Raw genomic sequence first — 16212 nt, 5'->3', positions numbered from 1 at the left:
ATCAAATCGCACACTCGCTCCAAGCCCCCTGTAGAGCGTCATGGAAGGATACAGGAGCGAAGGCATCGCGCTGGCGACCTATGGTTCAGATCGCCGATGGGATCTGGGTTAATGCCCAATGGCTCGAGCGGTTTGGTGAGCCGAGTCGTCTGTTACATGACGCTGCCTTTGTGAGAGCGGTCAGAGAAGAGCAATCCGCCCGAAAAGGAGCACTCGGTGGCTGGATCTTGCCTACTCGCCTAGTTGATGTGATCCGCCTGGTAAGCCCCATGCTTGGCTTTCACGCTGCTTATCTCGGTCAGTGGACACCCGGCTGGATATCCGCAAGCTTTAAATCCTCTATACGAATCACCGACTTTGATTATCTACGACAGCTGACTGCCCCGGACCAAGTCCACTGCTGGTTGATTGATGACCTGTATATTCCCCATTCTGCATGGTGGTGGGAACAGTTTACACCGCCTCGGCCAAGCAACACTTACTGGGTCGTATCTTATACAAGCTCAGCAGGCTTTGATCGTTGTACCCGACTTGGGTGTCAGTGGATAGCACGAATTCCTGCTGGGGCACTTCCCAAGCGTACAGACTACTCCGTCATTAGAGAGGTTTCGCAAAGCAACTTGTGGGAGTTAGCGACAATACATTCCCTACCCCTCTATAGAGACGTGTGTCTACAAGTTGTTCTCGACTCGTCTAGAACGTCTAGAACGCCCTGTACACGTTGGTACTTGAGGAGATACGGGTAAGCATTTTACAATCTCCCAGCAATCTTTACTATGGAGAAGCCAAGCCAAACGCACAACAACCCCGTGGAGGAGGCCCCACCGACGAAGCGTCGTGAAACGATTGTCCGCTTTACGGATGAGCTTGACTTCCAACTGATCCAGGAAGCTCAAGCGAGAAATCCGTATGGGGAAGACTACGGGAAGAAGACCCAGGCTTGGGCTGATGTAGCTGCAGCTTTGGAAGTGGACGTCGACGGTCGCCGTTGCCGCGAGCGCTGCGACCAGCTCGTAGATGCGTATGAGGCAAAGCAGATGGCGAGTGAGAAACGAAGCGGGCCGTGTGAAGAGTACACGCCGAAGGACGAATGTGTGGCGGAGCTGCTGGAGATGCGCGAGATAGAGGCGCTGCTGAAGAACGACAAGAAGCAGCAGAAGGACCAGCAGCAGCAGGAGGACGAGCAAGCTAGCGCTATGCGCGACGCAGCCTTAGAAGGGATGAGCCGAGGAGGAGGAAAAGGTGGATCGCAGCAGCAGCAACTGGTTGCTTATCTCGAACGCCGCGACCAAGTCGCTCAAGCACTGGAAGGGAGGAAGGTCGCCAACGAGGAGAAGCGGCTTGCGTTGGAGGAGCGACGCCTGGAACTGCAAGAGCTGCGAATGGAACTTGAGCGAGACGAGCGACTTGCGTTTATTGAAATGTTAAAGGCTGTCGTCAGCAAGACTAGTTCGTAGTAGCTAGACTAAGATACTCCTCGAGGCTTGGCGGCTTAATGGAAAAGCATTTGCTGATCTGGTTGGGGTTGGAACAGTTGCGGAAGTTGGTCAGGAGTACACCGACCAAGTCGTGTTTCCCCACAGGTGATAGATATAGTCTTTGACTCAGTCTCAGATCAAGAAACGGCCATAAGCGAATGATCCCTCCGAACCCCCACTCCACTGCCACGCGAACTTTACTCATAGCCGCATTGAATGCCTTTTGCGTATCACTCAGATTGGAGCCCTTGAAACCGACGTGCAGCGTTGGTTTGAGTGGGTAGGCAGGATCCCCATAGATGCAATACGGAAGTTCCCCGTCGTGATGTAAGACACGCGGAAGGCGCTCCAGCAGTCCACTCTGCCTTAAAACCAAGAGTCGTGCCGACGTCCAACCGTAGGATCGTAAAAGTCGATGAATAGTCCGTCCGGTGCCATTACTCCTTGATATTTTAGCGCGTGTTTCCTCTTGTGTCCGTTGTAACCTTGTTTTTGGTTGCGCGTTGGGCGTGCAATAGCACGCACAGTGCCATCGATAAAACCAATGCATCTCGGCTCCGGTGCTCCACGTTGTGCCACAGCAGCAGCGTACTCCTCCAATTGCGACGATGTAAGTAGCCCACATTCAATGGTGAGTAGGCATTTGTACTTGTCGTACACCAACCCCAGCATGAAGTTAAATATCATGCAGACAATAGGGGCGGACCGCCCGAAAAAGCGGCTTAAGTCTCCATAACGTCCCGGGTATGCCATGCGACGCAAGAGAATGCAGAGGCCCTCGAAACCGGAGAAGACAGCTCGATTTGGGAGTTTATAGCTGCTGTCTAGGCGGAGCGCTTCAAAGAGTCGAAATAGGTCTCGCTTCCAGAAGCGAAAGTAGAACCGTGTTTCGCAGTCGTTGAGCGCGTTGATGTTAAAGCGTTCGCCGTAGGAAATGGACCGGGGGACGTTGCTTGTGGACGACGTTCGAGCAGAGAGGAGACAAACCGCTTCTTCCTCTGAGAGCATGCCGAGCACGAGAAGGTCTTGTACGTAAGTAGAGTTCATCTTTGAAAATGCTACAGACGTACAAGTCTAAGTTGCGAAAGCTCGTTCTAGAACTTGGCCGAATAAATCTATGGCCGCTCTCTGTCAAATCTTTCGAACGGTTCTAACTTCCACAAGTTTAACTTGCGAAACTTCTCTATTCAACCTAATGACCAGCAGCCATTCCGGGCCATCATCACCAAGAATCCCCATGCCATTGCTATAGGAGTACTGGCACCAACGCGATCGGCTACCCAAGCTATCACTGATGCTCGTCGGATATGGGAGACGGCCGTGTACCAGCTCGGGGTACCTGAGTGGATCACTCACTCCCTTCACGACGTTGCCTGCCATGGACCTACAGAGTGGCGGTACCCGCTCTTTGAATGGTTCACCCCTCCGACGGACACAGCGGCATACCCAGTATGGTGGAATCGCATACGCCACCAACTCGATCGACTAAAATTGACGGTCTATACAGCCCCCTCGGGCTGGAGGTGCTATCCGACTATGACGAACGGAAGTACCGTGTGGGCAGAAGCAGTATCATACACCACTAAAGGCGCTCGACTTCTCCACGCCCAGCTATTTGCTGGTACCTGGCGGACTCTTCACAGCTATTGGAAAACATCATGCAAGAGGTGCAATCGGGCTGTCCGCCAACGCAGGCGCAAGGCTCTGCGCAAGGAGGTCAACCATGGAATTGCTTCGCGGCGCCGGACATGGGCACAGAAGACGAAGGAACGAGTGACACGATCGATGTTGCAGCGGAATGCAAAACTTCAGTCTCTGAGCCAGCAGTGGCTCCGGCGGCGCAAAAATTGCCTCGAAGACCGACATCACGAGCAAGCAACATGAAACCAACGGACAAATACTTCAAGGTAGAGCTCGCGGATATGACCATGCCTCCGAGACACGATCAACCGACCGCAACGTCACCCATGCTGCCGGTCATTACATTTTTCTTTTCATATTGAGAGCCCAGCGCCGATCTGCCGACCTCGGTTGGTGGCCTACGTAGGGCCGTGTATTTTGGTAGCTACAGCGGGGCCTACGCTTCGTCGTGGTCTCCGTAGGCGAGGATGCAGCGCAGCGCGCCTCGGGCGTAGTCGCCATAACCGCAACAAATACAAATATGTAAGGTTATCATATATATGGATACAGGATATCCAGGAACCTCTCGACGGGTCGGTCCTTACATTTGACTGTACTAAATTCCAGAGCTTTTTCGCGACTTTGTCTGTACATCGTCTTCGGACTGAATACGCCCAATCTTTCCGAGAAGCTGCATCGACTTGTGGAGGTGTTTGAAATCCTGGACGTGTCTGGTATGATTTGCATCCTCCAGCTTTTTTCGAATGTACAGTACGAACGTGGTCGCACAACGTGTTGTCTTTCGGTGAGACCACAGGATGCCCTTTGTCTGTTCGAGCGGGCGCTTCTCTCTGGTGTTCGGGAATCCGGCGGATTACGAATGGACACGGTTTCTTCGTCCACGATGGTGTGCAAAGTGCAGAACACACGCGAGGCCTTCCAGTGCGTACGCTGGAGTAACACCCTACTGTAGCGCGCTCGTATAGCTCGCCACGGTGGCCCTGCAACCTCATTCCCAAATCTGCTCGCTTGCGAGAAGATTACCTTACAGCTTCCGTTCGTGGTCGACTCTGCGCTAAAGCTCTACCTTCTTCGGACAAGATGGTCTACTCGCCCAGCACCTACCTCGTTTCCGCCGCCGTGGCCGTCGTGGCGCTGCAGATGCAGCACACGGCTGCTACCTCGCTCTTCTACGACCCTTTCACGTCGACCGACACCGTCGGCACGATCAGTGGCAAGTTCCCGGCTCGCGGCGCTGATGTGGCCGACCAGGACTGCGCCATCACGGTGCAGGTGGACCCGATGCTGCCGGACATCGCCACCATCTTGCCCGAGCCTTCGGAGTACCCGGACCTGCTGGCCAACCTGACCACGGGCCCGGCCGAGCCTGTGTCGACGAAGGTGGGCACGGTTGTGCTGTCCAAGCCCGTCCCCGCCACCATTGCTGGGCTGGAGGGCTACCTCGGCAAGGCCACGCCTAAGAGCAAGGCGGGCGACGCCCCGCTTCCTGGCATGACCACACCTGCTACCAAGACGGGCACTTCCACGGTCACGGCTGCTCCGTCCACGAGCACCAATGATCCTCTTGTCAAGATCGGTGTCGTCACGCCGGCTCCCCAGTCGGGCTTGGTGCAGGCCCTGCAGGGTGAGGCAGGCATCAAGACCGGATGGGAGGAGAGCAAGCCCATCGCCCCGAAGCTGCGTGAGGCCGCTGTGCCTGGCCGCGCCCTCGAGGAGAAGCTGGAGACTAAGCGTCGTCTTGAGGACAACGCCAACAAGGACATCGCCAAGCTTGAGGCCTACTTCGGCACCAAGATGGAGATGAAGCTGAAGAACCTGCCCACTGAGGGCGTGCACACGCCTTCGCCCTGGCCTGGCCCGTACTGGCCCACGTACCAGGACGGCATCAACGTTGTCTGGGATGAGGGCCAGCCGAGCCCGGCCGAGAAGTACGCCACGGCCTTCGGCAAGGACGTGTCGGACTTCATGGACAAGGTCTCCAAGGACAACGGTATCGACTCGATGAGCAAGCGCAAACAGTGCACGTCGGACAACGACTGCGCTTCTCTGACCGACGGCAGCGCCTGTGGAATTCGCGCCGGGGCGTCCTCGGGCTACTGCATCCCTTCGTGGTTCGGCATTTGCCACGCTTGGGCGCCGGCCTCCATTATGGAGGCTGAGCCCAACTGCCCTGTGACGCACAACGGTGTGACGTTCCACCCCATGGACCTGAAGGCTCTAATCTCGGACATCTACGACGGAGCCAGCGTAGGCACCGTGTTCACTGGTTCGCGCTTCAACGGTGGTGCAGATACCCCTGACGAGTACGGCCGCCACTCGAGCGCCGCCTACCGCGACCTGAACCCCGCCTTCTTCCACATCGCCGCGGCCAACATGCTCGGCAAGCTGAACGCCACGTTCGTTGCCGACGTGACGGCCGGCACCGAGGTCTGGAACCAGCCCGTGCGTGGTTTCAAGGTGTACGAGCAGACGAAGATGTCGCCGAAGAAGGCCGCACAGACCTTCTACGGTCTCAAGAAGTACCCGTGGAACGCCGCTGCCCAGAGCATCGTGTACGTCAAGACGCGCCTTTCGTGGATTTTCGAGACGTACACTGATGGTGGCCTTGTGGCTTCTGGCCAGGTCGACCAGTTCACGACTGGTGCTTACTACACCTACCTCCTTGAGATGGACAAGCAGGGAAACATCATCGGTGGCGAGTGGGTCTACGACTCGGACGAAAACCACCCGGACTTCCTTTGGTTCCCCAAGGCCCAACCCGCTGCGGGCACTGTGACCAGCGTTGGACTGAGCTACGCCGACGTGAGCATGCTCTTGAAGAAGTCGGCTGCGTGCAGCGCCTAATCGGGCTGTGAGTTCAACAAGTCGTGTTGATTAAACTAGCTGCAGAGTTACCACGACTTGTCAAAAAATAAAAATAAAAACAGTTTGTTTGTGAATAAATAGAAGTGAAGTGAGCTTTTTTATGATTGCTTCCATTCCGGCAATGCCATTGCCGTATCAACATTGCCAATCTATGGAGGAGAACACAACAACGACGTCATACGTGTACACGTCCATCAAGGGTTGTGTAAGGTGGGACCAAATTGCAGGAATCACGCCAAACGCGTTGTGAAGGAGCCCATTGTCGGGCGGCGAGACTTCCCTTGCGTGGAGTCCCAAGTACGCGAGTCAGTCGCATTTCAGGTTACGCACCATCAATTCTAGGAGCTGAAATCTTGCGCACGAGGCGTTAGACTTCATATTGGTTTCAAGCCCCACCTTGTAACATCCAAATGCCGTGGAGCGCACGCGTGCCGGAACGGCCAGTCTGATAACGAAGGTGCCTTGCACGAAGTGCGGCATTATCTGATTATCAAATAGCTGGCGTTGTACATGCTGCTAGGCACCAGCCAAACTCCATGACCACATTTCATTTCGACATCCAGCGAGCAGCCCAAAGCCAATTGCAAGATGCACCTCGCTTACAACTTCTCCGTGGCCGTGCTCGCAGTTCTGTCTGTATGGACAACTTTTGCTGCTGCTGCCGACGCCGGATCAACAAGCAACGACACTCGACTCGAAGTATCAGTTGGCCCCACCCACGTGCAAATGGGAATCCGCAGTGGCTTAATCAAAAGTCGGGGTGTGAACCTCGGTGGCTGGCTGGTGGCAGAGCACTGGATGACAACGAGCGCAGCGTTCTGGGGAGGAATCGACGACCGCGTGGCCAACACGGGCGAGTACAGTACCATCACGAAAGCGGCCAGTCCCGACGACGTCCGCGCCAAGCTTGGCAATCACCACGCGACTTTCATCTCGGAAGTCGACATCCAACAGATCGCGGCGGCGGGACTCAACACGGTGCGCGTGCCCGTCGGCTTCTGGATCTTGGGCTATGACAACCACGACCCGGCCAACCAGCGCGAGTGGCAGGCGTACACGCGCGGAACGATCGCGTACTTGGACCAACTCATCAGAGGTTGGGCCAAGAAGTACAACGTCGCAGTGCTCGTCAGTCTGCACGCCGCGAAGGGCTCGCAGAACGGCGCGGATCACTCATCGCCTGCCAGCCCCGGTCAGTCGCTCTGGAGTCAATACCCTGAGAACGTGGCCAACACCGTCGAGGTCGCGCGCTTCCTGGCCGAGCGGTATCTCCACGACGAGGCCTTCCTCGGCCTCGGCCTGCTCAACGAGCCCAGCGGCAGCACGGACCAGACGCTGCTGTACCAGTACTACCAGGACGCCTACCGAGCGGTGCGGGCAACGGGCAGCGACTGCGTGCTGAGCGTCATGCCGCTGTTGCAGAAGCAGAGCCCCGACGAGATGGTGGGCTTCATGGAGGCGCCGGCCTTCACGAACGTCTGGGTCGAGTGGCACCCGTACTTCATCTGGGGCTACGAGCACACGCCCGACGACCAGTTGGTGAGCGTGGCCGTCAAGCAGGAGTACAAGGCGCGCGTGGACAAGTGGAATGCGCGCGCGGGCCACAACCGCCTGTTCATCGGCGAGTGGAGCGTGGCCACGGCCTCCAACATGCGCAAGAACAACCCGGACGCCTTCTACACGTTCGCTACGGAGCAGCTCAAGGTGCACGAGGAGGCGGAGGGCGGCTGGACGCTCTGGACCTGGAAGGCGGCGGGCGGAGGGACGGAGGACTGGGCGCTGCAGAACCTGCTGGCCGACGGCCGACTCAACGAGATTCTGCGCAGCAACCCGTGAGACCTCGCGGACTAATGGAATCTATCATCGAATACTGTAAACCTGTACTGGGTAGGAGGTAGAAAGCTCAACTGCGCTCCGAGCCTGTAGGTCTACCCAGAAAACGCAAGATTTTGATACCTTCCCATGTTGAAGTGAGTACCGTACAAAACTTCAGAAAAGCCGGCTCGTCCGTAAGTCGCTGCATTCGAAGCACCAAAAACTTCAGAAATCGCGGCTAAGATGCAATGCCACGCTGGACGAGCTCACGAGTCCTCCCACGTTTTCTCTTTCCGATTCACGAGTGTAGTGATGGTTTTGAATTGGACGAGTAAAGAACGTCCAAAACGTCTAAAACGTTCTAAACACTTTAGAAGTGTCCAAAATGTCCAAAAGTGTCTAAAAGTCAGTACCTCGAACTTGATGTGCGATCTTCCCTCTTCCCTCCCTCTGTAAATCTCCCTCACTGCAAGACATTCCCCTCCATGAACACCATGCCACCCGACGGCGCTCCTGAAACTGCATCTTTGCCTGCGAACCTGCCGAACGCCTCCCCAGCGCCTATTTCCAGTCGGCAAGCGACACCAGCATCAAGTGACAACTTTACACCACCGCAAGTAACCGCGCGTAGTGCGCAGGGGATCCGTTCCGGCTCTGCGTTGCGACGTCCTCCTCGCTACAGCCCCTACCATGGCGGAACTTCTACCTCCAGCCCGTCTCTAAGGCACATGCGATCGCCTACGCCAACAAAACGCGTTAACTTCTCGCCATCACCTTCGTTGCGACGAACGGGAGCTTCGCCAACCCGAATGGGGCGCCCTCGAGATGAAATCTGGCAGCATTACGACATTGAGAGAGAGAGCGGGAAAAAACACGGTCGTTGCAAGTATTGCGGTACTTTGAAGAAAAATGGCAAGCCCAGCGGCAACCTGCTAAAGCATCTAACGCAGCCCAAGCAGTGCCCTTGTGTCCCCCGTGATGTACAAATTTCTATGCGTCCCGCACCTCCCGAGCCTGCTCAAGCCCCTGCTCAAGCCACTGCTCAGGCTCAAGAACGCGACCAGACAGTCCGATCTACTCAAAGCGGGTTGACGCAAGACGCCTTCGAATTGGCGCTGGCGAAAGTCTTTTTTGTTTGCGCACTTCCTTTTATTCTCCTGGAGGCCCCAATATTTCGTGAATTTCTCGCTATGTTGGCAAATACCATCGCGCCATAAAGTGAGCGGAGTGTTGCTGAAACGGGTGCGAGATCAGCTTCGCCGGAGCCATGTCATCGAGCTGATCAATAAACAAGTCTACGTCTCGCTCGTCACCGACGGATGGAGTGACACCAACAGCTCGAGTATAATCAATTTTATGGTGGTTGCACCCGGGATGCCGTCCGTCTTTTGGTCGTCATGGTCTACCAGATCCGAGCAGCACACGGCAAGATATATCGCTGGCGAAATTGACAAAGTTATCGAGGAAATTGAACGTGATACTACAGCCGAAGTCGTTGGTATTGTAACAGACAACGCGCATGAGGGGCGCGTCGGCTCGAGTACAGGGCAGACGCCCAAATGTGGTGAGCGGTGGCTGTTCGGCCCACGTACTGAATTTATTGGTGCAAGACGTGTGCCAATTTCCTGCCATTAAAGCGATCCTGTCGAGAGCTGTCACCCTGACACGCTTTATTCGAGACCACCTTGCCTTACTTGACGAGTTCAAGCAGTTGAAGAAAGAAACGCGCGAATCGGGGATTAAAACGCGCAATCTCGTGCTACCAATGCCGACGCGATGGTACTCAGTGCATGCCTGTATGCGGAGTGTGCTGAACAGCCAGGACATATTCGAGAAATTGTTTTTGAGTCCTGAGTACGATCGATTTCTTGATCGCTATCGTGGAACCGCGGCAAGTCGGAGGAAGCTTCGCTATATCACGGAGCTCATCCGCGATAACGGGTTTTGGAGTAGCTTGAGGACAGTAGTACGCCTTCTCGATCCCATCATTACGGCGCTCCGGGCATTAGAAACAGACAATATGTTTGTGTCGGGTGTGTATTGGTGGTTCCGGTGGCTTCGTTATCATTCGGCTTACGGTGTCACGTCACCCGACGAATAACAGCAGGATGATGCGGCGGGTCCACCGACGGAGCCGCAGAATCGCGTGGTGGAGCGGCAGAACAACAGAGAAGCGCATGGACCTGCGCGAGATGGAATCGAACTTCTGAGCGACACAGTAGAGCGCATAACCTCCACCAGCAGCGCTGACAATGAGCTTCAAAGTGTATTGGCAGAGGATGAAAGCATCCTTACTGGAGATGACTACAAGAAGGTTGCAACTTTATCGCTCGTCGAGTTGCAAGGCTGCTTTCGTGAAAAGATCAAGAAGCGCTGGACGTACGTGCACACCAACGCAATGGGCATTGCATTCATGCTCGATCCTGCTACGGATCTTGACGACTTTGTTGGCATGGACAGCGAGAAGGTAGATGACCAAGCCTGCCTAATGGCGGTACGTTGCGGCATCATAACGGCAGTGGATATACCTAAGCTGACCGCGGAGATTCTTGAGTTCAAGACTGAAAAACGGCGTGGTGGTGAAGCTGAGCGGGTAAAGTTTTCTGAGTCAAGTCCGCAGTACTACTGGGGCTCGAAGAGTGAGAAGAAGTCTTTCCGGTACCCGCTCCTCAAGAAGGTAGCTGATATTGTATTTGCGATTCCTACTTCATCGGCTGCGAGCGAGAGAGCATGGAGCATATTTGATCACATTCACTCCAAAAGGAGGAATAGACTCTCCGTAGAAAAGGTCGAGATGCTTGCATTCATCTACATCAATTATGGCATCATTGAGAGCGAAGAGCTCGATCTTGCGCGTCATCAATCGCGCCCAGAGAGTGTAGAAGTCGACAACTAATCTTTAATACATTGTGTGTTTGGTTTTACTTTAGGTCTTCATATACCTTCTCTTCAACATAGAACTCTTGGTGGTATTGATCTGGGCCTGCACGTAGCTGCTGGCGTACTACGCGCTGTTCTGCTGCGGCTTTCGGTTGTCTTTGACGAAGCGACGCGCTTGCTTCTGGATAAGCTCGGCTGAAGCCACCGCACAGGTCTGGATGTCCGCCTCAATATCTGTGCCTTGTCCGCCCGCAACCTGCGCTTCTCGAAGTAATGGCCATTGAGATACTTCGTCTGATGCTCGCCCAGCTCCACGTTGACGGCCAGGTGTTTGAGGTACGTCGACGGCTTGATCGCGGACTCGTCACTCGCGACCCGCTTGGTCTCTCCCTCGAGGATCGTCACAGTGCACCTCGGGCGCTTGGACGTCGTGTCGCCGACCACCTCGACAACCACAGCGCCGTCACCCACGATGAACATGCAGTGTAGCCAGCGTTTCTAATGTCGCGCTGTGCGCCCGCGGGGTAATAGTACTACTTGCTCTTCATGAGCACGAGCACGTCAGTGCCATCCTTGGCCGTGAGGACGGCCGTCAACGCCTAAGCCACGCTTGAGTATGCCGCGCAGCTTGATGTTCCCCACGACGGTGCGGTGGGTCTCCTCCTTCTGGCGCTCGGCAAGCTGCTTCACTGAGAGAGCCTCTCCGCGTCGTTGTCGCTGGCGCGGTCGCCCTGCAGCCGGTCGTCCGTTCTTCCTCGACGTCGGCCACCTTCGCGTGCTGGTGTCCAGCTCGTCTTTAGGGCGCTTACGGTGGCTCGGCTTGGCCTTCCGGTACAGGTCTAACGCACGGGCGTCTCTGTCGGTGTTGGGGCTCGTGCTCAGCAGCTAACGGAGCTGTAATTGGCATGGGCTCGTCCGCAGAGGGAATCTGCAGCGGCGTCTCGTTCGAATTGGGCACCAGCGGTGGCTTCCTTGGGCAGTTGTGCCTCTGGTTGAGAATCAATCCCGAGTTTTCTTTCTGACAGTTTTGGATACATTTGGATTTTGGACGGAATTTTGGACGTTTTCCAAAGTATTCTGAACTATTCTGAAGTCGTCCAAAACCATCACTAGCAACAATAGCACTCTAAAAAAAGAGTACATGCACTTCAACTTGCCCATATAAAATGGATACAGATACCCTTTTGCGATTACCTAAACACTCGAATCAAGTCAAACCCATTTCTTGAAAATGACCCATTTTGGGCGCCACTTTTCAACCAGCGAGATTCAATGGCGACCCCAGCACCTGCCGACTCGGACGCCAGCGCCGCGACGCCGCCGCCCGCGGCCGCGGACCCGAGCCTGCCGACCATCTACCCGAAGCCCGTGACCGTGCTAGTGATCGGCATGGCCGGCAGCGGCAAGACGACGCTCATGCAGCGGCTGGCGGCCTACGGCGTGGACGCGGGGCTGCGCAACTACGTGATCAACCTGGACCCGGCGGTGCGCAAGACGGGCTACACGGCCAACGTGGACATCCGCGACACGGTGGACTACAAGCAGGTCATGAAGGAGTACGGCCTGGGCCCCAACGGCGCCATCATGACGTCGCTCAACCTGTTCGCCACGCGCTTCGACCAGGTCGTCGACCTGCTGGGCAAGCGCAGCAACGACCTCGAGTACGTTGGCCGGATGATTGAGGGGGTGGGTGGGTGATTGGGTGATTAATATGAGTGTTGCATTGCAGCTACGCCATTGTGGACACGCCCGGCCAGATCGAGGCGTTCACGTGGTCGGCGTCGGGCCAGATCATCACCGAGTCGCTGGCGTCCACGTTCCCGTCCGTGATCGTGTACGTGGTGGACACGCCGCGCACGGCCAGCCCCAACACGTTTATGTCCAACATGCTGTACGCCTGCAGCATCCTGTACAAGTTGAAGCTGCCGTTCGTGGTCGTGTTCAACAAGATCGACGTGCTGCGCCACGACTTCGCCACCGAGTGGATGACGGACTTCGAGGCCTTCCAGACGGCGCTGGACGATGCGCAGGACGACAGCTACATGGGCAGCCTCTCGCGCTCGCTGAGCCTCGTGCTCGAGGAGTTCTACAACAACCTCACGTCCGTCGGCGTGTCGGCCGCCACGGGCGAGGGCATGCCCGAGTTCTTCGCCGCCATCGACAAGGCCGCCAAGCAGTACGAGGACGAGTACCTGCCGGACCTGCTGGCGCGCATCAAGCAGCAGAAGCAGAAGACGCACGACCAGCAGGAGGCCACGCTCGCCAGTGTCATGCAGGACATGGAGATCTCGGCCCACCGCGACGTGGACCTGCCCGTCAGCGACACCGCCGCCGTGCCCAACGCGGCTGGCGAGCGCACCGACCTGTAATTTTCATCAATGCACCATGACTTCCACGAAGTCAAACGCCACCAACAATTTATAATCTCTAAACGGCTAGATCTGCAATTTCTTCTCCCTCCGTTGACTACCCGGTCTGCAGAAGCGCCAAATCAACGTAACGTACACCATTTCGAACGTCTTCTTCCAGTTTCAGTCGAGCCCCCCAAAGAGTGCGCAATGGAGTCGCGGGCGGCGCGGGGCTTGGCGCCGGCCTCCGCGGCCTTCTACGCGCGCCTGATCCCGCAGACGAGCGACGAGGAGCAAGTGGCGGCGGCGCTGGCCGCGCTGGAGACGCCGGGCGAGGGCATGTCGCCCACTAAACGATCGCGCAACCACGCCGTGTCGGCCGCGCGCACGCTGCGCAACGCGGTGCTCAAGGAGGCGCGCTTCTACCGCGTGCTGGAGGAGGCCAAGCTGTACTCCATCGACTTCGGCGGGCTGCAGGCGGGCGACGGCGACCAAGACGGCGGCGGCGACGACCAGGACGCGGAGATCGACGACATGCGGCGGCGGGCCACGTCCCTCGCCGAGAGCGACTACAAGGTCGTGCGCATCCAGGAGCTGGCCAAGCCCAGCAGCGGCCGCACGTCTTCGGCCAGGAGCCGCCAGCAGATGATGCAACAAGAACGCAATGGTGCGTGCGCGGTCGAGGAGAGATATGCTGATGTGCTTATTGACGACCTTTTGTGTTGGTTTCGTTGCTGCAGCGTACAGTGTCATGAAAATGCCGGAGGAGGTGGTGGCCAGCAGCGGGCGTCTGCAGTGTCTCTTCGGGGCGTCGAACGCGCCCACGTGGTTCATCCGCCTGGCGCACGTCGAGAACGCGTTCATGACGCTGTCCACCAAGGAGCCGAGCAAGACGGCGGAGGCGGGCGCGGCCACGGAGAAGCACTTCCTGGAGCTGCTGCCGGAGAACGAGAAGGCCATCGTGGCCAAGGGCCGCTTCTACTACCGCGTGCTGGTGCCGATCGAGCTGCGGAAAGCGCCCGATCTTTTGGCGCCCGTGATCTCGAGGCACGTGTTCAAGAACGCAGAGGAGATCATCGAGTGCCACGAGACCTACCGCTGCCCGCAGAGCGGCGTGACGTTCGTCAAGCTGGCGTACGAGGACGGCTGGTTGTTTGAGACGCTGAACTCGGGGATTAAGGTGCTGGAGAGGCTCGCCACGGAGCCGGACATTGAGTACGGTCACTTCTTTTACGTGGTGAAGATTCCAGTGGGCATTCGCGTGGCGCCGCACATTATGGCGCAGCGCTCGGGCAAAGGATTCAAGCTGCACTCGATTGTCGAAGCGTCCCAGCGATTTACCCCACCAGGCAGCAAGATCACGTATGTCCGAGTGTGCAAGGATAAAAATTCACGTTGTGGATGCTCGCAGAGTCACGCAGGAAGCGCGTCAAGTCCGAAGTCTATGGCCCGGAAGTATAGCGCTGGAGGAGGAGGGGGTGATAGCGACGGTGAGTCACCAAACGAGGATAAAAAGTTTTCGTCGCTGTCACTACCGCCATCGTGTCACGGAGGTTGGATTTTCGAGAAAACCATGGACGGACAGGTAGTGCTGGAGCCGATGGCTGAGCCCAAGGTGCGACAGGTGGAGCGACTCTTTTATCGTGTGTTGGAGGACGCTGATGTGCTGCCCACGCCAGCAGGCGGGAAGAGGCTCGCAATTTCGAGCTCGTCGGCCCCCTCCAGTCCGCCTGGTAGACGGAAGCGTCTAAAAGACACGCTGATTGAGTGCAGTGAACGGCTTGTGCCTGCAGTGCCTCCCGTTTTGGCAGACGCTGGTGAAATGGATGTGCCTCAAATTGGCTTCGTCAAACTTCGACACGATGTGGGTTGGATATGTGAGCGACAACTGCACTCGCCGTACAAGTTGTTGCTCGAGCAGGTGCAGGGCTACGCTGTGACCCGCGACTTACCCAAATTCTATCGTGTGCTGGTTCCGGTGTATTTGCGCTCAGCTCCTGACTTCGAGTGTCCAAGATTGCCCGGCGTGGCTCCTATGACGGCCGGTACTGTGTTTGAAAGTAGTCTCCAGTATACACCACCAGGCAGCCGCATCACGTACATTAAGGTGGCCAGCGCTTCACATCCGTCAACAAATAGTGCCTGCAATGGGTGGCTATTCGATCAAACACCGAGTGGAGACCAAGTGCTGGAGGCTGTGGACGAAGACCCAGAGAAGAAGAATGGCAAGTTCTTCTTCCGGGTTATTAGCGAGAAGAAGGAGGTGCTTCTCTCACCCGAGCGGACGAGCGAGGTTGTGCGCTACCTGTTCGCGAACACAATTTTCTCGGCCGAAATGGAGTACACATTACCACGTACGCAGGAGACGTATGTGCGACTTACGAAAGAGAAGGGATGGGTGGCGCTTGACGCGGCAAGACCGCGAACAGACATCTTCACGACTCGACCATCATCCAGCCGCAGCATCTTCAGCATGCAGTCTACGAGTGAAAACGAAGACGGCCCACCACGAACTCTCGTGCGGATATCAGAGGAGCTGTATAACCTCTATTCTATGCCGCCGAGCTGGGTCAGCATCGGATTCCCGAATCGAACGTGGTTCAAGGTCCCAGACGAGAGCTGCCGTACCATCCTGGCGGAGGAGACGATTCTGCAGATGTCGGTGTTCGAGTCGCGCAACATCTTGGCGGCAAGTTCCCAGGGCCGCGACGGCGTGCCGCTCTCTCGCAAGGGCACGCTGAGCTTGGACGACGGCAACACGGTCTGGAATTGCACCTTGGAGGAGATCAAGCACCCGGCCAGTGCGCTGCTGTTCACGTTCCCGTGGAAACAGGTTTGGTGGGTTTTCGAGCTGGAGGGGTCGGACGAGCGGCATTGTGTGGAGCTGCAGCACGGTCTGCGCGGCGGCTTTCGCTCTATCCTGTTCGACGGCGAGTCGCTGCTGCAGAACCGCAGCGTGTCGGACATGTTGTGGGACTCTGGCAGCGAGTTCACGTTCACGTGGAACGATCACGTCTTCAAGGTGCTGATCACGCTCGAGGGGGCCTTCTTCTCGCAGTATCTGCAGTTCTACAGCTACACGCTGGTGGTCGACGAAGAGAACATCGTCCCTGTGGACCAGTAAAAAGAAGCACAAGACTACTGTACTACCGTCGCGGCACGAAGACAGAGAGGTGACGTGAGCA

The 16212-nt window shown here is 56.7% G+C and overlaps 6 protein-coding genes across 6 annotated transcripts; all 6 read left to right on the top strand.

Moving 5' to 3' along the window:
* Positions 1 to 809: 809 nt before the first annotated feature.
* Positions 810 to 1223, top strand: PHYSODRAFT_453976 (hypothetical protein; the record flags this gene model as incomplete). The annotated part of the gene is made up of 1 exon (XM_009535748.1): positions 810 to 1223. A coding segment is annotated over one exon (414 nt), but the record flags the coding sequence as incomplete, so codon positions are not given.
* Positions 1224 to 4199: 2976 nt separating this feature from the next.
* PHYSODRAFT_563993 (hypothetical protein) lies at positions 4200 to 5963 on the top strand (the record flags this gene model as incomplete). Its single annotated transcript, XM_009535747.1, has 2 exons — positions 4200 to 4685; positions 4836 to 5963. The coding sequence occupies 2 exons, from the start codon at positions 4200 to 4202 to the stop codon at positions 5961 to 5963; spliced, it is 1614 nt and encodes a 537-aa protein (XP_009534042.1).
* A 609-nt stretch (positions 5964 to 6572) lies between these two features.
* On the top strand, positions 6573 to 7820 carry PHYSODRAFT_518623 (putative glycosyl hydrolase family 5 protein; the record flags this gene model as incomplete). The annotated part of the gene is made up of 1 exon (XM_009535746.1): positions 6573 to 7820. The coding sequence occupies one exon, from the start codon at positions 6573 to 6575 to the stop codon at positions 7818 to 7820; it is 1248 nt and encodes a 415-aa protein (XP_009534041.1).
* Positions 7821 to 8963: 1143 nt separating this feature from the next.
* PHYSODRAFT_355352 (hypothetical protein) lies at positions 8964 to 11616 on the top strand. The gene is given in 2 exon segments (XM_009535745.1): positions 8964 to 9290; positions 9310 to 11616. The coding sequence occupies 2 exon segments, from the start codon at positions 9156 to 9158 to the stop codon at positions 9898 to 9900; spliced, it is 726 nt and encodes a 241-aa protein (XP_009534040.1). The 5' UTR covers positions 8964 to 9155; the 3' UTR covers positions 9901 to 11616.
* Positions 11617 to 12041: 425 nt separating this feature from the next.
* Positions 12042 to 12970, top strand: PHYSODRAFT_370246 (hypothetical protein; the record flags this gene model as incomplete). The annotated part of the gene is made up of 2 exons (XM_009535744.1): positions 12042 to 12340; positions 12409 to 12970. Coding segments are annotated over 2 exons (861 nt in total), but the record flags the coding sequence as incomplete, so codon positions are not given.
* A 267-nt stretch (positions 12971 to 13237) lies between these two features.
* PHYSODRAFT_347680 (hypothetical protein) lies at positions 13238 to 16151 on the top strand (the record flags this gene model as incomplete). Its single annotated transcript, XM_009535743.1, has 4 exons — positions 13238 to 13694; positions 13768 to 14389; positions 14439 to 14517; positions 14595 to 16151. 4 exons carry the CDS (start codon positions 13238 to 13240, stop codon positions 16149 to 16151), a joined length of 2715 nt encoding a protein of 904 aa, XP_009534038.1.
* Between the last annotated feature and the right edge of the window lie 61 nt (positions 16152 to 16212).

This window comes from Phytophthora sojae (genome assembly GCF_000149755.1).
Source record: "Phytophthora sojae unplaced genomic scaffold PHYSOscaffold_8, whole genome shotgun sequence".
In the NCBI taxonomy this organism is placed as follows: Eukaryota; Oomycota; class Peronosporomycetes; order Peronosporales; family Peronosporaceae; genus Phytophthora; species Phytophthora sojae.
Note: the sequence above shows the minus strand (reverse complement) of the source record. Positions and strands in the feature narration are given on the sequence as shown.

Coding starts and splice junctions, on each gene's coding strand:
- PHYSODRAFT_355352 (XM_009535745.1), top strand. CDS start 9,156: ATGGTGGTTGCACCCGGGATGCCGTCCGTCTTTTGGTCGTCATGGTCT.